This window comes from Semicossyphus pulcher, unplaced genomic scaffold, assembly GCF_022749685.1.
Source record: "Semicossyphus pulcher isolate SPU_LCO1_2020_fin unplaced genomic scaffold, fSemPul1.0.p SCAF_22, whole genome shotgun sequence".
Lineage (NCBI taxonomy): Eukaryota > Metazoa > Chordata > Actinopteri > Labriformes > Labridae > Semicossyphus > Semicossyphus pulcher.
In genome coordinates, this window is record NW_027211696.1 from 21,930,657 (window position 1) to 21,952,457 (window position 21,801).

The 21,801-nt window shown below is 44.5% G+C and overlaps 3 protein-coding genes across 3 annotated transcripts in view; all 3 read right to left on the reverse strand.

Annotated features, from left to right (window-relative positions):
• Positions 1 to 497: 497 nt before the first annotated feature.
• Positions 498 to 12,642, reverse strand: wdr36 (WD repeat domain 36). The gene is made up of 22 exons (XM_069673407.1): positions 12,389 to 12,642; positions 11,790 to 11,817; positions 11,585 to 11,685; positions 11,315 to 11,432; positions 11,096 to 11,228; positions 9,562 to 9,616; positions 9,243 to 9,375; positions 5,189 to 5,364; positions 4,594 to 4,714; positions 4,354 to 4,419; positions 4,003 to 4,092; positions 3,777 to 3,919; positions 3,574 to 3,691; positions 3,334 to 3,499; positions 3,126 to 3,234; positions 2,864 to 2,943; positions 2,668 to 2,775; positions 1,742 to 1,973; positions 1,232 to 1,351; positions 1,071 to 1,152; positions 793 to 980; positions 498 to 704 (listed from the first exon to the last, which is right to left on the reverse strand). The coding sequence occupies exons 1-22, from the start codon at positions 12,551 to 12,553 to the stop codon at positions 555 to 557; spliced, it is 2,682 nt and encodes an 893-aa protein (XP_069529508.1). The 5' UTR covers positions 12,554 to 12,642; the 3' UTR covers positions 498 to 554.
• Positions 12,643 to 13,276: 634 nt separating this feature from the next.
• slc25a46 (solute carrier family 25 member 46) lies at positions 13,277 to 18,898 on the reverse strand. Its single transcript, XM_069673408.1, has 8 exons — positions 18,456 to 18,898; positions 17,547 to 17,589; positions 17,285 to 17,342; positions 17,010 to 17,087; positions 16,690 to 16,790; positions 16,553 to 16,609; positions 16,342 to 16,399; positions 13,277 to 15,003 (listed from the first exon to the last, which is right to left on the reverse strand). Exons 1-8 carry the CDS (start codon positions 18,724 to 18,726, stop codon positions 14,410 to 14,412), a joined length of 1,260 nt encoding a protein of 419 aa, XP_069529509.1. The 5' UTR covers positions 18,727 to 18,898; the 3' UTR covers positions 13,277 to 14,409.
• A 447-nt stretch (positions 18,899 to 19,345) lies between these two features.
• slc31a1 (solute carrier family 31 member 1) overlaps positions 19,346 to 21,801 on the reverse strand; it is a 7,660-nt gene continuing 5,204 nt past the window's right edge. Inside the window, exon 5 of the mRNA XM_069673936.1 lies at positions 19,346 to 21,146. Within this exon, the coding sequence (XP_069530037.1) occupies positions 20,945 to 21,146 (202 nt within the window). The 3' untranslated portion in view covers positions 19,346 to 20,944. The remainder of the gene's footprint in view (positions 21,147 to 21,801) is intronic.

A 21,801-nucleotide genomic window follows, 5' to 3' on the forward strand; every position in this document is an offset into this window, starting at 1 on the left:
TACATGCTTCTTGTTTGTTCTCTGATTAACGCTGACACTGTACTCAACAACAAAACTTTATTAACAAAACTCAGAACTTAAATATAATATTGAATAATAATCAATAATATTAAAGATTAAATTCTGAAGTTCTTAAAGAAATTATTCTGAATCAGTTTTATTTGTTTGCATTACATCTAATGAATTAGATTCTTTCTCACAGAGGAGTTTTTACAGTCACAGCTGAAGATGTGATTTAACAGTGAAGCAGCTCCTCACTGAGGGACAGGAAGTGACGCTTTTACTCTGAAAACAGGAAACAGACTTTTAAAGCCCAGAAAGCATCATGAGGTGAAGTTTTACTGCAAATAATGAGCTTCAGCCTCATCACACTGTTTATATAAGAGTGTCATGTTCTACTGTGAACTCACTGACCTTTGACCTTTAACCTTTAAGACTCAAATCAAAGATTTTACACCAAAAAATCTGCAGAAGAAGAAAAATAAAAAACTCAAACAAAGAATCAAAAACTTTTATTACAAAAAACTGTGTACGTGTGTGTGTACGTGTGTGTGTCACAGCAAGGCACTTTTGGCGTACGACAGCAGGCAAAGTGATTGGTCGAATGATGCCTGTAGCTCCGCCCACCCCGCCTCCAATCGGGATGACAGGCAGAGCAACGCTTCCATGGCAACAGGGTCCTGTGACAACGAGCGGAGATGAAGCTGAAAAACAAACACAGGAAAATTAGAGATTTTCACAATAAAAGACTGAAGATGAGGTAAAAGTGACTCTGCGCTCTGATTGGCTGACCTTCAGGAAGAGCGCCAGGTAAGCATGAGCCAGGTCAAAGTCCCGCCCACTGACCAACATGCTGTCAATCATGTGAATGAAGGCGAGCGGCAGGCTGCTGGCACCGCCCCCGTCTGATGTCAGACAGGTGAGCTCAACAGAGAGTGCTGCCGGCCCACAATCCTTCAGGAGCCGCAGCGGGCGATCGACTGCACAGACAGAGAGAGAGAGTTTATTTGAAAACACTGAATTATTAATGACGTATTAAAATATTTATTGTCAAAATGTTTGAGACTCACAGCATCCAGACTGAAGAGACGACTCCAGAGCAGAGCTGACCTCTGACCTCTGAGGCAACACACCCCAACACAGCACCTTCGACTGACACACAGGTGGATTATCATCATTATTGTTATTGTTATTGTTATTATTATTATGTAAGAAGAAGAAGAAGACGTACCTTCGCTTCCTGTTCGGTTGCCGTGGGCGACTTGAATTGAGGTGTGAGACCAGGAAGTGTTGGCAGGAAGAACGGAGCGGCAGCCGGAGCAGCAGGAGGCGCTACAGGTTTGTTCCTCCTCTGCAGACACAAACATGCAGTGAGATCAGGAGTTTCTGACGGCAGAAATAATTCATCTGAATTATTGAAGTTTTAATCCCTCTGCTTAAATTAAAAGAATTCAACCCGAATGGAAAATTAATTCCGATTATTATACACTGAGACACATCGTGGTGATGAGGAGGAGCAATCGAGTGCAGATTCACAGAACTCCTTTCTGGCCAATCAGCAGCTCCCATGTGTTTGACCTTCACTGCATAGTGCTCCTGCTAGCTCCCAGAGCTAATGGCAGTTAGCTATAAGAATCTACACATTTAATCCTCTGATCTGTGCGCCCACATTATATATGAAATAAGCGATCTGTGATGTCACAGCTGGTGTCTCTGTGACATCACAGCAGGTGTGACTCACCTTGATGAGGTCCAGGTGCAGCAGATTTTTCCACCGAGACTCAGGCAGCAGGGACAGGGTCACAAGCTCCGCCCCCAACTGCTCAGCAGACTTATACCCATCATCCACCTCCTCTGATGTCACTTCCTGTTCGGACTGGTCCGCCATCACCCCTGGCAGCGTCTCCACAGCTGGTTGGTAGTCAGCTGGGAGAGGGCGGAGCCCCACAGGTCCACACAGGCTCTTATTGGTCCTGAGGGAGGAGAGCTGCACTGTGATTGGATACTGCAGCGGACAGTGACTCATAAGGCTCGTTCGAGATGACTGCCGGCTCGTTGCTCGCCTCGTGCAACATCTATGAAACTAACAGCTCACTGTGAACTGATGTGAATACAGTCTTCATTTGTTGTTATTATTTTAATTGGATTTAATATTAAGTTGTCATTATATGTTATTGAGGTTTTGATATTATTTAATTGCAGATCTGTTTATTAAGGCAGCGTTCATAAGGAGTGAGTAAAGCGTCACAGTGTGAGTGCTTTGATAAAAGCGTTTGGTGTCTGTCTGACACTTCATCAAGTTTAATGAATAAGACAGAAGTCTCATCACTTCCTTGTGGGGGGTGTCAAAGCTTTTTTCAGCGAGTAGGCGCTTCCTTCAAACCAGAGCAAGTCGTTTCCCATCATGCACGGCGTTGTATGGTCGGTGGAGCGCAACTGCGGCGCCTGGCCCTGAAAACTGCGATAGCCTCGCTCCTGTGAGACTTCAAAGCCTCGCGCAGTCGGACAGCAATGTAACAGGTCATGTGATGTGCTTGGCAAGGCGGCGATTCTGCGCAGGCCGCACTCATGTTGAACAAGCCTATCAGTAATCAATCTGATGGAAACACTGGGCTGTGATTGGTCAAGACTCAGGGTTTTAAATGCAGAGAGCTGATTGGTTCATACCAGAGGTACACGCCCAGACTGTCTACATGAGCTGTCGCCAGGAAGTCTCCGGTCTGGGACAAGGACACCGCCACTGGCGCCATGGAAACCAGGAAACAGTCGATGAGACTGAAGAAGAAAAGTTTCATGTTTTAGTTCCTGACTTTGAAAAGTAAACAGGAAGCAGCAGAGAGACAGCGGACTGTTCCATTCTCACCTTCCAGAGGGGAGATCCCAGGTACGAATGGTGCAGTCCATCGCTACAGTAACCAGCCAGCGACCGTCAGGGCTAAAAGTCTGAAGAAGAAAGAAATGATAAATAAAATAAACAATGTTTGCACTGTGGAGAGTCTCAGGCCTGTTCACACCTGCTATTATCATGTGACCTGGGAGAGCCAATCACAAGTGTACAGCTCTGGGGAGGGGGGTGTGTTAGTTTATATTGAACATCATTAGCTGCGTTAGCGTCCTGGACCTACCATATCGTTGATGTTGCCATGGTGACCTGAAAACTTCCTGACGACCCGTCTGGTTTCTATGTCGACCACCAGCAGCGTGAAGTTATCCAGCGCTAACGCTAACATCCCGCTAACATGAATGAAACATCAAAATACAGTTAGCCATCTGGCTCAATGCAATCCTTTGCTAACTGTTAGCTATCTGTACCGCTATACTGATTGAAGCTACCTTTCTCTGTGTAGCATCATGCTAGCTGGTGCAGCAGAGAGATTCAGCTCCTCTTCCCATTTCCTGCTCTTAAAGCGCCAGAACTTGAGCAGCCAATCAGAGCCTGCAGTGAGTGTCAGCTGGTTTAGGGTATCCGTGGCGACGCCTCGCACCACCCCGTTGTGAGCTAGAACAGAGAGGGGGCGGGGTCAACCTCAGACAGACAAAACGCAACAATCACAGACAAACAGGTGAACAGACCTTTCTCATTGTCGCCATAGCAACCCCGGTGCAAGCCAGACTGCAGGTTGTAGACATCGACACGGCCGCATGACGAGCCAATCACAGCAAAGTTTCCACAGGAAGTGATGGTAACAGCCTGTGAACACAGACAGGAAGTCATGTGACCATCAGGGGATGTGTGGGAGGAGCTCAGAGAGACACAGGTGTGATGATGGCGTTACCGTAGAGACGGTGTTCCTGGGCGTGTCCGGAGGCTGCAGGTGATGACTTCCCATGGTGCATCGGTGGAAGTTCCACGTTGTGGTTGCTAAGCGACCACGATGACAGGCGACGATACCGTCCCAGTCCGACTGGCGAGCAGCAGCTGTCAATCAACAGAGAGAATCAGCTGCTTAAATCGAACGTTTTATTTATGGAGTTCTGAATGCGTTCAGAGTCAGAGCTAACCAGAGCAGAACGACGTGATGGCAGGAAGACGCAGCTCCTCGTACGACAGACCCTTCTTCTTCTTCTGCTGCTTCTGCCTGTTGATGGAGCCTACACACACACACACACACACACACACACACACACACACACACACACACACACACACACACACACACACACACACACACACAGAGAAGTGTTTCATCCTGTGTTTTCTCTGCTGTTCATGATCGTTTGCTTCTGTCTGTCTCTCAGTGATACTCAGAGCATCATTAGCACTGCTCCTTGTTGGTCGCTCACAGCCGCTGAGTTGAAAATCCTTAAAATCACATTTTTTAAAACAGAGTCTGGTTGGGAGGCTGAACTGACCGTGCCCGAGGTTCTTGTTGAAGCGCTCGTGGACGGTGGAGAAAGCCTGCAATGTCCCGTCCTGACCTGCAGGGGGCAGAACAACATCCGGTTATTATTTAACAAAAAGGAAACATTTACGTTTTCGGACAGATAAAACAACGACAACAAAAATCAGCTCAGAGAAGTAACAACAGAACTTCATGGAACAAACAGGGTGGAAACAATTATCTCTTATACAATAAGATCTCGCTTATTTACCAGCACTGAGGATGTTTTTTCCATCATTGCCATGGTGACGGATTGTGGTGGGTGGGGCGCTGTGGCCCTGGCGACTCCGTAACAACCTGGCTCCGCCCCCCTCCTGGTCAAATATCCACACCTGCAAAGACAACAGGGACTGATTGTTATAGTGAAGGAGGAGCCTCTTTGTGTCCTCTGTTACCTGTCGGCTCGCCTGACAGCAGGATACACCTGCATCAACTTCTGCCCCCCAGCTGCCCCTCGCTGGACGTGCCACAGGGCTTCTGGTAACGCGTACACTTGTGAGTCACCTGCTCGAACACGCTGTTTGTTATGGCCAATCCACGACGAGTACAGAGGTCCAGTAAGAAGACACCACGCCCTCCAGGTGTCTCCATCACTGCCCACGAAGGCCTTTCAGTCCCCCAGCAGAACTATGTAGTCCTCAGGCCGAACCCTTTCAGGACTCCCAGAGACCCCTGGAGGGCTTTGTGTCCCCCCGCCCCCTCACCCTCTCACCCTGGGCCACTCTGGAGAAGAGTCCAGCCTCTCCAGGAGTTTGGAGTACCTGTACCTGCTCCTCCCTGCATGTTTGCTCATCTGTTTGTCTCACCTTGATGGCGTTGTCTGCTCCATTGGTGACCAATAGCGGCTCTCCGTGCAGAAAGGTTGCCGCGGCGATTGCTGTGCTGTGGGCATGTCTCTGTTGAGTGACAAGCTGATGGCGTGCCAGATCCCAGAATGCAATGTGGCCCTGAGGGCTGCCGGACGCCATGATGGGAGGACCATCTGACAGAGGGAGAGACAGAGACAGAGAGAGAGACAGTCAGACAGACAGACAGACAGACAGACAGATGCACTTCCTCCTCCACTGTGACAAGTTGTCAACTTGTCCCCAAGGACAAACTGTCAGTTGTCCTTGGTGAAGGGACAGCAGCTCCTCTGGCAGCTAAATATGTCTCTGCCTGCCCCAGCCTGAGGGACTCACCACCACCACAACATCCATCAGTGTAAATGTATTCAATGGTAACAAACTGTAGTGTTCTGTCATGTAAGTATGTTTCTGTATCTAATATGTACGTAAATATGAATCTATGAATCTATTAGGAGCCAATCAGGGACTGTTGCTGGGGCAAGATACGCGCATATCAACGTGAATTTGGCCAATCAGCGTCGTCAAACTAAATTCGGTTAGTCTCGATGGTTGAAGTCTGATCAGTCTATGAGTGATGGAAATGACAATGATGGACGCTGACACCGCAAACAACTCTGTACGCTCTCTTCCGTTCGAGAGCAGAAGGATCAGCCAGATATTAAAACCAACCAACAAGCGAGTGAAAAAGGTAAAACCTACACCAGGTAGGGTACACTGGTACACCAGAAGGGCTTGGCTGGATCATCGCCCTGTCGGAGACTAGCTGGACAAGTCAGTCTCCGACACCGAGGTCAGCCTGGACAACTTCACCGTCATCAGGTCAGACAGAACGGGGCAATCGGGGAAGACTTGTGGTGGTGGGGTCTGTATATACATCAACCACAGATGGGCTAACAACATCAAAGCCCACCGTAAGCTGTGTACACCTCATCTGGAGATGTGACCCTGTCCATCCGCCCCTACTATTTGCCTCGGGAATTCCCTACTGTTGTGGTCAGCTGTGTTTACGTTGCCCCCAGTGCTAACATCAAGGTAGCCGCGGAGCTAATAGCTAAGGATGCTAATGCTATGCTGTAGTAGCTGAAGTATCCTGGCGCTCCGCTGCTTATATTGGGGGATTTTAACACTCTGGACTCCGTGTTACCATCATTTCAACAGTGTGTGAACACCCGCACCGGAGGGGTAAACATCTTGGACTTGTGTTATGGCAACATTACCGATGCATTTCGCTCCCATTCATATCCCCCGCTTGGACTCGCGGATCATAACATCATCTCCCTACTTCCGCTGTACAAACAGGAACTGAAACGGCACAAACCACAATGTCACAGCGCCCCACGGTGGTCGGAGGACGCCATTACCCACCTACAGGGCTCTCTGGCTTGCACTGTCTGGGACATCCTTGAGGGTGATCTGAATGACAGAGTGTCTACCATTACAGACTACATAAACTTCTGTATCAGTGCCACCATCCCTGTAGAAACAATAAAGAAATATCCCAACTCCAAACCCTGGATCACCCCATCCAGCCTTTAAAAGTAAGGACCAGGTTGGTCTAAAAATGGCAAACAGGAAAATCAAAAATGAAATCTTTCAGGCAAAACTGAAATACAGAGACAAACTTGAATCAGAATTTGCCAACGTGAACACAAAACAGGCGTTTCAAAGAGTCCAAATTTTAACCGGATGTGAAACCAAATCCAAAACATGTTCAATAACAGACCCAGAAACCTTCTCAAAAGAACTCAACGCTTTTTACGCCCGTTTTGATGTTCACGACTTCTCCACTGAATGCGAGGATCTGCTGAAAGCCCTCCCTTGTCTGGACCCAGGGGAACCGGTCCCTTTTACCGAGCAGGAGGTCAGGCGCCAGCTCAGCCAGTGTAAGCTGGGCAAGGCACCAGGGCCTGATGGACTCCCAGCAAGGGTGCTTAAGACCGGTTCACAGGAGCTCTCACCCATCTTCCACTCAGTATTCTCCCAAATCTACGGACTGCCACGATACCGTCGGACCATTTGGAAAACTGCCACTCTAATCCCGGTTCCTAAAAAGCCCCGGTCCACAGAACTCAATCACTATCGTCCTGTTGCCCTCACCCCTATCAAAATGAAATGCCTGGAGAAGTTGCTGCTGAACATCATCATACCCATTGTCACGCCACAACTGGACCCCCTCCAATTTGCCTACAAGGCTCAGAGGGGCACGGAGGACGCTGTCGCCTGCCTGTTGCATCTCCTCCTTCAGCACTTGGACTCCCCAGGCCGCTTCATCAGGATACTCTTCACTTCAGCTCTGCCTTTAATACCACCCAGAGACATCTGATGATCCAAGAACTGCACCATCTCAACACCCCCCCTCGACTGATCCACCTCATCCATAACTTCCTGACCAACAGACTACACACTGTACGGGTAGGCTCAACTACATCACCAGCACTCACCACCAACACTGGAGCCCCACAAGGCTGTGTGCAGAGTCCTTTCCTGTACACACTCTACACCAACGACTGCATCAGCCCATCTGCCAGGACCACCTACATCAAATACTCCGACGATACAGCCATCCTCGCTTTCCTCACAGACGACAACTCCATCCTGGACTACCACAACACCATCATACACTTCACTCAATGGTGTGACAGCAACCACCTCTACCTCAACGTCACCGAAACAAAATAATTAATACAAAAACTCATTGGTCTACCCACACCCAACCTCACAGACTGCAATAACAGGGCCATCACACGCATTGCAAACACCATAGAACAGGACTTTACACACCCACTGCACGACCGCCTCGCCCCGCTGCCCTCAGGGACCAGGTACCGGACTTTAAGGTGCAGGAAAGCTCGGTTTGGGAAAAGCCTGATTCCTGCAGTGACAGCGGCCCTGAACAACAGACCCGCTGAGTGTGTCATGTCTTGTTTTTGTTTTGCCTTGTTTTGCACAGTGGTTGTTACTTTGTCAATGTTTATTTGGAGTCTATGTATGTGCAGTCTGTGAAAAAGAATTTCCCCTCTGGGATAATAAAGTTTAAAGTTAAAGTTTCCTACAGAAAGCTCTTATGCTAATGTTAGTCCCTCTCAGCTTGATCAGTTTGTTGATAGTCCTGCAGGTTTGCTGAGAAGTACTCGAGACTCGATTGCCCCCTTAAAGAAGAAGATTATTAAACGACAGAGGCTAGCTCCATGGTATGACTCAGAAACTCGTAACGAAGCAAATGTGGCGTAAATCTGAAAGAATGTGGCGATCCACCAAAACAGAAGAGTCTCGTTTACTCTGGCAAAATAGTCTTAATAAATACAGGAAGGCCCTACGGCATGCTCGAGGTGTCTACTACTCCTCCCTCATAGAAGAACATAAAAACAATCCCAGGTACCTTTTCAGCACTGTAGCCAGGCTGACAGAGAGTCACAGCTCCACTGAGCCAAGTATTCCTATAGGCCTCAGCAGTGATGATTTCATGAGCTTCTTTAATGACAAAATCCTAAAGATTAGAGACTCTGTAACCTCCTGCCGTTACCTGGTGCAGATGTATCTTCGGAAGCTGCTCACACACCTGATGTTTACACTGTTTTTCTCCAGTTGACCTTCCTGAGCTAAATTCTCTATATCTTCGTCTAAACCATCAACCTGTCTTTGAGACCCGATTCCAACCAAGCTGCTTCAGGAAGTCTTTCCCTCAATTAGCACTTCTTTACTAGATAGGTACTCCACAACACCCCCCAATACAACCACAACACCCCCCAATAACATAAATATAATATAATATATTTATTTTCTGTTGATTCTACATACATTTCCTGACTTTACATTTAAATATTGATTATTACAAGCTTCAGTCTGAAGAAGAAAAAAGCGTTTTTTTGTTTTTTTTTAATCAATCGACAGCCGTAATTTTTAATAACATGATGCTTTGGCAACATTGTAACAATGGACACAGAGAGAAAGAGAGCGAGAGAGTGAGAATGAGTAGCAGTGAACGGAGTGGGCGAGCGACTGCCACCTGTACCTGTTCTGAAAGCGAGTGAGCTGATTGGTCCCCAGTCCTGTGTGAAGCTCATCAGAGTCTCGTCCAATCGGATGTTGTGAATGACAATGCGACCCGTCGCCATGCCGACGCCGACCACGTCCACCGCAGGACTCTGGGAAATCATGTTTTTTAAGCTCACCAAATGTTTTCTAAAAAGACATATTTAAGCAGGTGTCTTCAAAATAAAAGCACCTCCTGAATAACATCTAATGTCCTTAAATTGTATTTGTTTTATTATACATACAGGACACGTCTTCCCTCAGACTGGAGGATCAGTGTGACAGTGTGAGTGACTGACCTGCTGCAGAACAGTGACCCCTGCTGACCAGCCGGGGAACGTGAACAGCAGCTTACTGAAACACAACGAAGTTAAAGAACAGGTTTAATATCACAGTAATGTTATGAGTATACATACATATATATATATACACATACATACACCATAAACTGTGTTACAAACTTAATACACAACTACACGTTAACATTACAACAGGCGCTCCGTTTTCTTGATGCTGGAGATCAAAGTGGCAGTAAGCAACATGAGCCTTCCAATGTAAAAAACATTCGCCTGTCTGCATCACTGCGCTGCACCAAACGTGCATTTTACAACTGGTGTGTGTGCCGCACAGCACAACGTCTCTCTGCAGCACCGAGGAGAGACAGGGAGAGGAGAGACGCTGTTTATTCCAAAAAGAACACTACTAAAGTTATCATTATAGTTATGATTCAAGGTGTGGACCACCTTTTTACCTTGAGCTGTTGGAGCTTAGTGCTACTGCTAGCTGTTACTGTAAGAGCTACTGTTACCTGTGAAGAAGGAACAGGGCAACCTCTGCTCTTCAGCCCCATACACTCCCACTCGTCTGACCCCTCTTTTTATTCAGGACTCTCTTTGGAGCTTTTTTCTCCTCCATGCTCTTCCTTCATTTTGCTTCTTTAGCAGCACATGTTGCATTCAAAGGAGGTACAGGAAATGTACAGCAAGTGCCATAGCTCCTGACTGACACAACCTCTGCGTGTGCACTGCTGACACAGGTCACGTGGAAGCCGGATGACGCTAGTTGGTACTGAGTTGCTGTGATGCTAGTTACATGGAAAGCTAACCCTGATTGGTTGTTTCAGACCGGACAAACTTTCTAACAAACTAAATACAAAGGGGCGGCGCTCACAGTCACAGATCAGACATCAGCATCATTTCAATGTAATGTTGTCAGGGAAATGTAATGATCGAAATGTGTTATTTTAACCAAATTCTTATGAAATAATGTCTATTATTGTGACCTGACCTCAGAGCAGCTGTTTCTTATTTCAGGTGTCTCTTTGATCGAGCTTGGAACGCAGGTGAGCTAACAATCATGGCAACTGCAGCCGAGGCTCATGGGTATTGTATTTAGTAATTTAAAAGTTTATAATTAGTTTAGTTTATAAGATTTAGTAATCTTATTGTAGTATTTTTTAGACTTAAAATAAAACAATAAGTCAGAATCAAAGTGTACATCATTGAAACAGGTGTTCATGAACCTGACAGTGACATCAGCAGGAGGGAGAGTTCAGCCCCATTCAGAAGTCCCATCACAGAAATGCTAAAATAAGAGCAGCAGGTGTGACAGACGTCATGACTTCAACGATCATCCTGCACTCACCTGAACCAAGACACATCTTTATGTAATGATGTCATCACTAACAGATTACATAGATTATGACATCACCATGAGGTGCACTGCAGAATCATGATCATGTCTGAATATTACAGTAGTTTCAAAATAAAAGCAGTTTTGCTGTTTGCCCTTAACAACCTGTTAGCCTGGATGCTAGGATGCTAACATGCTAACCTGGTCTTGAAGTTCCAGAGCTGCAGTGCACCCTGGGAGCTTCCCAGCAGCACCTTGTTCAGGTAAGTGCTGGGATGCATTATGGCCGACACGTCAAAGGAAGAGGGATCAAACTGCAGCCGCAGGTAGATGTCTAAAGACAGAGAGCAAGGCATGATGGGTAACAGGACATGTGAAATAAAGAGGCAGGTGAGAGCAAGTGAAGCCACGCCCCCTCACCCCCTCCTTGGACGTCCCACACGATGACATCACCACCGCTGTCAGCAGAGATCAGCTGATCACCCAGAGGAAGCAGCAGACGCACTTCCTGTCTGTGTCCATGGTAACGCATCACCACCTGAAGGGGGAACAAACTTTATGTATTTTAAGTCGTTTTTTGGTTCTTTAAAAATTCTGGATTTATCCTCAACAGAAACTGTATTTGAAAAAGATTAAAACTTTTAACCCTGTAAAAAAAATGAGCAAACGTTTTACATAAAGTTTTCTCACCTCTTTGTTCCTGGCGAAGGCGCTGATGAGTCGTCCGGCGGCAGCGAACACCAACATCCTATCTGCTGCCACGGAGCTAATGTCATCAGACAGGCTGTTACCTAGGCAACCACCACATTATATCAAAACCCAGCAGCCAATCAGAGAGCAGAACTCTCAGCAGCATCATCGAGACTTTGCTTTGAAAGCATTTGAATGTACTTACTGACAGCGACGATCCCCAACCTGTTGACCTGAGAGTGAAGAACACACCAGCTGATCAATAACCAACACGAGGACAGGACGCTTCACTTCCTGTTCTCAATGGAACAAACACTGTTTCTCATGTTATTTCTCACTCAGTATACAGAGCAGTAAAGTAGTACTGTAAGAAGCTCCTTTGACAGTTACCTGCTGCAGGTTTTCAAAGTAAGAGCACGCTTAAATAAAAATATGTGTACTATGATTAATTATGGATTATAATTTTAATCATGTAAAGTCTGTAATATTTTCTTTTTAAAATATTAACTGTATTTGAACATTGAACCGTGTATAAACACACTGATGTGACTGCAGACTTCCGTTAAAGCATTCAGCTGCTGATTAAACAAAGTGCTATAACGGTTTAATGAGTCCCGCTCACATTCAGGAGATACACTAAAAACAGACATGTTCAAATTAAAATATAGAGTTGGGATCAGCTGGCATTGACGTGTTTAGAGAATGTACGGCAGCCGTCAGAGGACAAATATGCGCAGCACGTATTATATAAAACTTCTGATGTATAAGGTGTATATAAAGACAAATAACGGTAAAGGCTCTTACATTGTACGTGTGGAAACATTTACCGACGGCCGTCACCACGTAAAACTCCCGGTGCTTCTTGTGGTACCGGAGCGCGTGCGGCACGTGGTTCGAATAGAGTCCCAGAACCCGGAACCCAGAAAACAAAGAACTCCCGCCGGCCGCGAGACTCCCGACATCCGACATGCTAGGTAACCAGAGATTATTTTACCGGATAAATCGTGAAAACTAACAAACAGAAACGGTCACACGGGAGTGACTGGGCCGGACCGAGACTGAAAACACATGGAGCAGCGCCCAGGAACAGAGTCCGATGGAAACAACAGACATCAGCATGAAGGTTCCGCCCTGAGGACGAAATCTGTTTCCGGCTGAAAAACACAACAGCAGAAAGAGCTGAAATAAATTAGATGAATAATATAAAATATTCAACGACATAACATAAAGAAAATAAAGTGAATGAAAAATAAATGTGATAAATATAATAATATATACATGTATATACGATTTTAAATTCTAAATATCTGATAAAAACTAAATTGTCACAGGCGAAACCTGTTGATTAAATTGATATGAAGAAAGCGGGATAAGATTACAAGAAACACAATAAAAACAAACAAAATGTAAAAATGTTTCTAAACTTTTCATGAATTAAATTAACACTTCGTTTTGATTTAATTATCCAAGCCACGTATAATATATTTTAGGTGCCTTTGTTATGATTTACATCTGTATACATATATACAGATCATACACTGTAACACTATATACGTATACATATATACACACATGTATTTGTTTGTGTATTGACTTGTACTAATAATTGATAGAAATTTAGTGTAAACTGTAAATTAAAGCAGAATGCCGTCACTGATTTTCTTGTTTAAGAAAAAAACATTTTGTGTTCAGAGATTTTATTTTACAACAACAGCACAAAGTTTCAACATTTACAACAACCAAACATGAACAAGTGCAGACGCGGGGATTTTTACTTTAAATAAGAACACTTTTCCTTGTTTCGCTAATTAGGCAAACTTTCATCTTGAAAAATCAACACAAAATTTAATTGATATTTTAATTAAGGTAAATATAGATGAATGACATATAACTTAGTCTACATTTATTTAATACATAGAGCTTTTCTAATTTTGTACAACTATACAAATAAAAGTGGCTTCAGGTTTCAAACAGCCGCTCTGATTGGCTGTCAGCTCACAATGTTTACAGCCACTTTGATTGGCTTTCAGCTGATGTTTACATGTTGATCACAACTCAAAGGCAAAGTGATGAACACCTGACAGTGGACAACCAATCAGCTCTGAGTATTTTAACACAATATGATCAGTATCATTAACACTGGGGCATGAGATTACGCTTTCATGCTGGAACAGGAAGTGACACTGCGTCGCCATGATGACACTCAAGCACCAGAAGTTTTGTTCACAGGCAGGAAGTGACATCAGGAAGTGACGAACTTTAAGAATCAACGTGTCAATGGGACTGTGTTGATGGATTAAATGTTGCTCTGTATTTATGCTAACAGTTTCCCTCTGTTTCCAGTCTTATGCTAAGCTAGGTTAAACGTGCCACTGTACTGAAGTAAAGATGTGACTGACGTGATGAAGAAACAGAAAGTTTATTTCAGTTCAAACACTTACTGGAGCTTTTGCACTGGTTGCTATGGCAGCACAAGGTGGCTGCCCTTTGGTTGCTATGGTGATCAAATGTTTGTTTGTGTGTGTGCGTGTGTGTGCTGAACTGTTGCACTGCTCCTTTAAACAGTCACATGATCACTAAACAATCACTTTTTGCTGTAATTATATTTTTGATGTTTTATTAAGTTTATTTTCTTCTTCGTGTGTTTTTGATTTATATGTTTTTTGTCACATTCGACACATTAAAGAGACAAAATCTTTGTTTGTTTTCTAGTTAAAGACAAACTGAGAAAATGTTTTGTTGTCATGGTGACATGATGATCGATGCAGGAACTTTCCTTCTGAGCCCTGTACAGGAAGCGCTGCTGTGCCTCCATGGTAATGCCTCTAACTGCCCCGCCCCTCGAGCAGCAGCAGCCTCAGCAGTGTCCTGGCTGCAGCCAGCAGCGCGCCGTGCAGTGCATACTGCGCCGCCAGCGCTCCAAAGCCACGGTAAAACCCGGCCCCGCCCTCTTTACGGCGGATGGCGTGCAGGCAGTCGGAGAAGCCGTCATACTGCGTATTGACAGGAAGGACCAGCGGGCTGCCGTTTCCCACAGCGACCACGCCATCGGTGGCATCGATGATGGTGCGTGTGCCCTGCAGGCCGAGGCGGTGCAGCGCCGTCTCCAGAGGAAACAGCACCACGTCAGCCACCAGAGACCCCGCCCATGCCGCCGCCAGCTCAGGGAAGTATGCGTCCAGAGGGTTGGAGGGGTCCACACGCTGTTTCCTGCCTCGCTGGTGCAGCCACAGCGCCACCCGCTGGATGGATGCAGCGATGGCATAGCGCAAGATGGCGTGCAGCGCGGCAGGAAGCAGCAGAGCGCTGAGAGGAAGCAGGCGGCGGCTGTGAGGAGCTCCGACACCGAGCAGACGAGTCAAACCTTCACGCAGACAATCGAGCAGCCCAGATGACGCGTCGTCCCGCACGATCTCACTCTGCAAACAGGATGAGACAGGTAGGGATAAGAAGAGACAGGTAGAGACGGAACACATGGAAGGGAACACATCTAAGCGTCAATGTGAGGGAACATATCTTAGCTTCAATGTAAGGGAACATATCTTAGCTTCAATGTGAGGGAACATATCTTAGCTTCAATGTGAGGGAAAATATCTTAGCCTCAATGGGCCTCATTCACTAATATCTGCGCAGAAATGTTCTTACTCTCCGCAAAAAATAAGTACTTGCGCAAAATCACCGTCGGATTTACGACACGTGCGTACCGGCCAATTTTGTTCTCACCACCGTGCGTATGTTAGTAAATCAGAACCATTCTAAATTGACAGGCACGTGTCCGCGATCTGCAATCAGCATCCTGCCACGCCTCTATTTCTCCATATAAGGACATCTGTTTGGTGCCGCATGAAGAGAGCGGTGTTACGGAGAAGCTGACAGAACGTGAAAGATGGCCTCAAAAGGAAAAAAGAAAAAATCAGCAGAAATAGAAACAATTGTGGTGGAGGCACAAAGGTGGAGGCCAGAAAAGGCACACTGCTCCGGAGCGTGCACGGGAAGCAATATCTTCCAGCAAGGCCAATAAACAATTTAATAGTGTTACATTTCAATATGAACATTTTCATATGGTCCACTCTATTGTAAACTTAATAAACTAACTCAACTGTTATAACTGAAGATTTTAATTATATGACAATAAATTATGAGGATGACACGGCATTTACGTTTGGTCCATACATTAGTAAATTCAGTTATTGTTGTCTATTAAAGCCTTTTTATTCCCAATAAATGAAGTTTTAATATAATTTGCATTTAGTTAAAAGGGTGTGTGTTAACATTTCCGAGGACATTTCTTTCATCGTTTGTGCGTACGCATGGTCTGAGGGAGTTCTAAATGTGTTCGCAGAGTACGAAGAAATTTAGGTCAGAACAAATTGATGAATCCAAGATTTGTGCGTCAAACGTGCGTACGCACAGTTCAAGCACAGATTTGTGCGTACGCACTGTTCGTAAATGAGGCCCAATGTGAGGGAACATATCTTAGCCTCAATGTGAGGGAACATATCTTAGCTCCAATGTGAGGGAACAGATCTTAAAACGTGTGTGCACAAAAACCAAAGCGTGTGTGTTTATGCCGGTAATGACGGTATCGCAAAATCCATGTCGTGCAGAATGTGACACCAGTGACGGGACTGAAACCGGTATATATATACTGTAAATACAATGTGTATGAAAAAGTCTGAAAGGTGACCTCAGGTAAACATGATGACGGGTCATAAAAAACATTTTACACTGATGCTCAATCATTAATCAACAATCACCTGGACGGTCTCAATCAGGCTGGCACAGTAAAAAGGAAGAGCCACCACAGCTGTTAACCTGAGAGAGAGAGAGACAGATTAAAGACAATCAGGATCAGATGACCACGATGAACATGTTTAATCAACCAGACAATAAAGCTGCCCTGCTGTTTGCTCTTGAAGTACAATAAGAAATAAACAAATGAATGAGTAGAAGAAGAAGGGAACTGACCCTTTCAGCAGTAAATGTCCAGCCAGCTGTTTCCAGCTCCACCTGTGAGGAAGCTCCCTGCACACACACACACACACAGTCAAACTACAGTAATTCTACAGTGACAGTACAGTAGAGTGAATAGAGTGGTTGGTTACCGTGGTAACGGTGTAAGCTCGCTGATGATGCCCTCAGCGCCGAGTGTAATGCCGTGAACGATGAATGTGCTGCCCATCCCCTTCCACAGAGCTTTCGGACCCTGAACAACAACATGAACAAACAAGCAACAATAACTTGTGTTTTATTCCTTTAACATCGGATCATTCATGAAATGTTTCCTGATGTGTTATTACAGTTCATTAAATGTATTCTAGTCCTCATGTATGTTTTATAAATGTGCTGTTTAATATGAGCAGCTGCTGCATTATGATCTGTATGTGTGTTAAATTTAGTGCATTTCCTGTGTCAGTGACTCTACCTGAGCTTTGGTGATGGAGTACATGACAGCCACAGCGCTGAACGGAGTCAGGTGGTAACAGCGGGCGTGGTAGTTCACCTGAGACAGACAGCCAATCAGACAGAGAGCAGAGCAGATTAAATAATGAAGAAGTCAGAAACATACAGCTGGATTTATCATAAGGTTTATCAGGTTTGAATGTTAACATTCATAGTTCTACATAATTTAACAGAGAGCCAATCAGGAGCAGATCAGGTGGTTATGGATCAGTTATGGATCAGAAGGTGAGGCGATACCTGACACTGTCTGCGAAAGACGATGCAGGGGTGAGCGAGGACGTTCTCCGTGAACAGGCTGCAGACACACACACACACACACACACACACAGGAGAAGATTTAGTGCCATTTATTGTGAAAATCGTTTGGTGGGTTCCCTCAGTGTTGACTGTCAGGCTCATCAGTCACTGTTTTGGGACTAATGTTATAAGAATGTTAGATTCATTATGAAACTTTCTGTAACAAATGAATTTATGAAAATAAAAAGACGTTATCTCCAACCTGACGAGTCCGATTCCAAAGCCTGCAAATCGATTCAGCTGCTCTGCAAAAAGAAGAAGAGATCATCATTAATAATATTAATATTTTTCTTCTGTCATTTTTGTGAGTTAGACTTTAAGCATGCACATTGTTCTATTGCCAAAAAGATGCATTCAAATAATGCTAAATAGTTTAAAAGTGTTGTATCTGACTTGAGATGTGAGTTGCTGGAATGTGTTAAGTAGGCAGAAGTAAAACAATGGTATATCTCCTGTGTGTATCAGCGCTTTTCAAACTGAAGGACAAGGGGTCCCCGCCTACTCTGAACAATATTTTTTTTATTTACACAAGTGCTGCATTACAGCCATGAAGACATCAAATACAGAAAATAAATACCTACAACCATAGGAGACAGACATAAAGGTCTCCGAGGTACTCTAGAAGCCTGATCGATGCTGATACTTTGTAATAAACCTATTTTTAAGCAAACGAATCGGTGTCAACGGAGGTTCTTTCATCACCTGCACATCATCGATGTCTGAGAAACAACAAGAAATGAACAACACTAGCAAACAACTGGCCTGCTGCATAGAGCTCCTGTTCTGTCATTAGCTTGCCTGCTAACAGTTGTGTGTAGTTGTACAGTTAACGTCGTTGACATTAGTTAGCTGAAAAGATCTTAGTCTGTTCAGTTTACTTTGTGTAATATAATTAGACGGCATGCTAATAGCCAGTTAGCATAATAGCTGCTTACTGATAACGTATTTAGTTTCGTTAGCTCGTCCCATCCAGTTCCCGCGTTATCATGAGCATAAGAGCTAATTAACCGTGTCACCCTGACATGAACAGTTAACTAACATAGCCGTTAGCCTGTTAAATTTAGTGTCATATTAGCCTGCCAGCTAACAATCCTCCATCTCAGCGACCTACCGGCGGGCGGTACGCCCGGCTGCGGAGCGTCCCAGCCGGCTGCGGCTCCAGGACCTCCGGACTCTCCCTGTGACTCGTCGTACTGAGGTGTCCGCTCTCCGTGGTGCAGATTGCGACTTCCCGGGATGTCCGGCGGCGTGGTGACCCAGTGGTGGTGCTGCAGCTCCGCGGGGCCTCCGGCGCTTCTGACCGGGTAGCTCGCTCCGTACAGCGGGTCATCGCGGCCGCGGAAGCCGAGTCCATCGAAGCTGTCCGGTCGCCTGGACGCCATTGGGGGGTCGGTGCGGGACAAAGTGCGGGGGAACCGAGACTGAGATCCGTTTAACGGAAATCAGGGGTCATCAAACTGAACACATCCACGTCCCGGAAAAATACCGGGATAAATGTTTTGAAAGAGGAATAATCGTCCCTGATTGATTTGACCCACAGCAAAACATCCACCTGTCACCTTCTACCCGGAAGTTCTTCTTCATTTCCGGCAAAGTGGAGGCCTAAGAGTTCGTTACTGCCACCTACAGGTCAGCCGCAGCATGTTGCGTCATTCACACTGATTTATAATGTACCTGATTATTTAGTGTAAATACATTTACTGTGTACTTCCTGTCTGGACTTTAACTCTCATGTGTTTTGTGTAATTTTTACTCAATTAAAAAACTGGGGAAGGACAATTATCCCGAGTTTCCCCACTGGGGATCAATAAAGGAGTATCTTATCAAAAATAAGGAGGCCTTAAGAAAAAATTTAAAATGAAGAAACAAAAACTAAAAAAGTAAACATTTTCATCAGTTCAGAAGATTATCATTACTCTCCAAATGACCCTTCAGGGCCTCCATAGTTTCCTGAATGATTATGTGTATTAAAGGTAACAGACGAGCTGACGATGAGTTTTTTCATAAAGTTTATTCTGTGTTTTTACGATTCCAGCATTTGTGACGATTCAAACATTTTCAGACACTTGAATGTTGTAGATAAAGTTTCCTTCAGACAGTTTCATCACTTCATTTAAAGGACAGATTCACGCTGAGAGGAGGGGGGGGCGCACAGAACGACACTTAAAAGCTCTTGTTACGTTACTGAGGACATGACTGTACTCTTACTTTTGGACACACAGTGTCGCTGTGCTCTGCTTCAAAGTCATTTATCCAAAACTAGTTCAGAATTCAAATCCAGTAAGCGCACTCTGTCCCTGCAACCTGATTGGTCCAGTAAGTAAACTCCGCCCACCTCCCAGTTTGAATCAATAAGAATAACGTCACAATAATTCAGGAGAACATCTGTGGAAGTCCAGAAAGAAACATGTTAAAGTCAGGAAGCCGTCGACATTTTGACTTCTCAGCTTTTAATTTTTGGTCTTTCCAAACAAACCATCTCATGTTCTCACAGAGCTCCATCAACAACACAGACCACAGTTTCAGTGTTTCCACCACTGGACACACGTGTGGATGAACAGCAGCGCCCACAGATCAAACATGACCTCCACAGCCAGCAGGTCGTCAGAGCGGCCTCGTTAAGGCAGCAGGTTTAAGGCCGACGGTGGCCAAGAAAACACGTTAGGAGAAAGAAAAGTTTTTAAAATTTTTCCGAAAATGTATTTTAAAATATTTAGTTTATCAAGGTTTAATCATGTGTAATTTGATGTTTTGTAAAACATCTGAGCCTTGATTGGCTGGCTCACAGTCAAGTTATAGTTCTAAAAAAGAAAAGAAAATAGAGCATGGTCTGAACACGACATTCATTTTGAAATTGTTGAAAATTTCAAAATGAACAAGCTGATCAAGCTGTGTGTGTCGATGAATTCTGGAGCTGATTTTTGTTTAAAAAGAAAAATGTAGAAACTGATGACAAAACAAAAACATAAAAATGTTATTTTCTCATTTTTCATTTAAATCAAACATCTGTAAAACATTTTCACATATATTATCTTCTACATAAATGTTTACATACTTGACTAGCGGTTGCTCTAGCTAGCTGCTAACAAAGCTAACTGAAAAGAACGATTGAATATGAAAGCTACATTTGCTAATGTTTTGGCTAGCAGCAGCTAGCTCTAACCCTCCAATTGTCATGGCACTAAAAGGTAAATAAGTATGATGTGATTTTGGCCAATCAGAAACTTCTGAGGTGATCCGAGCTGCGATTGGCCGGCTCGCTCACCAGCAGGAGTTCAAATAAAAAAACGAAAAAACTGGATGTTTATTAAAAAAAAAAATTCCAGACAGTTTTAATTGTTTTCTGCAAAATTATGATTTAATAATTGCTAACTACGTTAGTGTGCATGTAAACCTAAAGCAGGGTGTTACCATGGTTACCGAGTTATATTTGTAATTTAGTGTCTCCTTTTATGCGCTAACTCAGTTTGCCGCTAACTCTCTGGGGTTCGTAGTCCCAGGTTAGCTAGCAAGCTAACACAGTGAAAGTGTTTGTTAGCATTTATTCGATTGTGATCAGCAAAAATCAAACTTTATGAACAGATGCTAATTAGCAGCTAGCTAATGGCAGTGCTCTGTGATGTCGACAACCACGGCCTTTCGCCAGCTGAACAGGAAGTAGCCCATACCGGCGCCGGCTGCCACAGCGATGCAGAGGTAGGCGTTGTAGGTCATAAAGACGAGCATCAGGAAGTAGCTGACGACCACCTGAACGATGTGCAACAGGGTCTGCAGGAAGTGGGCGGGGCTTAACATCCGCTGTCTGAGAGATGAGGAGGTGGTTAGCGTTACCCTTAGCATTATGAGCAATCATCATGCTAATACTATCGGTGTTACCATGAACGCACTTCAGTACATTTTAACATTGCCATTGCTAATAGCTATTATTAAGCTCACACAAGAGTAATCTCGTGTTTTGTTGTTGTTAGCATTGAATCATGTTAACAATAGAAGCAGTTAGCATACACATGAGAAACCTTTATACTGATATTCCATTATCAAAATATGTTTTGTAGCTGTACACCAGTTAGCTTTAGCATATAATTTCCCCCTTATCATCATGGCTAATGTAGCACTGTAAATAACATTGTTAGCATTGCTATTCACATAATCTCATCAAATTTCATATTTTATCCATTTGAGTGTTATGAATCAAATTTTTTACATTTTATGTTAGCATTAGCCCCAGTGTTAGCTTTCGTTTTAGCATGTTTACCCTCCACACAGTGAATATAGTGTAGTTTAAGACAGCAGAGCACCACCTAGAGGGTGCGACCCCTGACAGCAGAAGAGAATCAGAGTGGTCCGGTCTGTGACTCTGAGAATTTGTGTTTTTAAAAAAAGTTTGTTTTGTAAATAAAATGTTGAAGACATTTGAAGATAAAAAGTTCATCACATGGAGGAACTCTGAAACGAAG

What these genes read in the sequence shown, in the direction of transcription:
- wdr36 (XM_069673407.1), bottom strand. Translation starts at nt 12,553, where the DNA reads ATGTCGGATGTCGGGAGTCTCGCGGCCGGCGGGAGTTCTTTGTTTTCT. An exon ending in GTTGGGGATCGTCGCTGTCA is followed by an intron (nt 11,686 to 11,789) that starts GTAAGTACATTC and finishes GTGGTTGCCTAG; the next exon opens with GTAACAGCCTGTCTGATGAC. An exon ending in ATGATGCTACACAGAGAAAG is followed by an intron (nt 3,235 to 3,333) that starts GTAGCTTCAATC and finishes CATTCATGTTAG; the next exon opens with CGGGATGTTAGCGTTAGCGC.
- slc25a46 (XM_069673408.1), bottom strand. Translation starts at nt 18,726, where the DNA reads ATGGCGTCCAGGCGACCGGACAGCTTCGATGGACTCGGCTTCCGCGGC. An exon ending in TTTGGAATCGGACTCGTCAG is followed by an intron (nt 17,343 to 17,546) that starts GTTGGAGATAAC and finishes GTGTGTCTGCAG; the next exon opens with CCTGTTCACGGAGAACGTCC. An exon ending in ACTCCATCACCAAAGCTCAG is followed by an intron (nt 16,791 to 17,009) that starts GTAGAGTCACTG and finishes GTTGTTGTTCAG; the next exon opens with GGTCCGAAAGCTCTGTGGAA.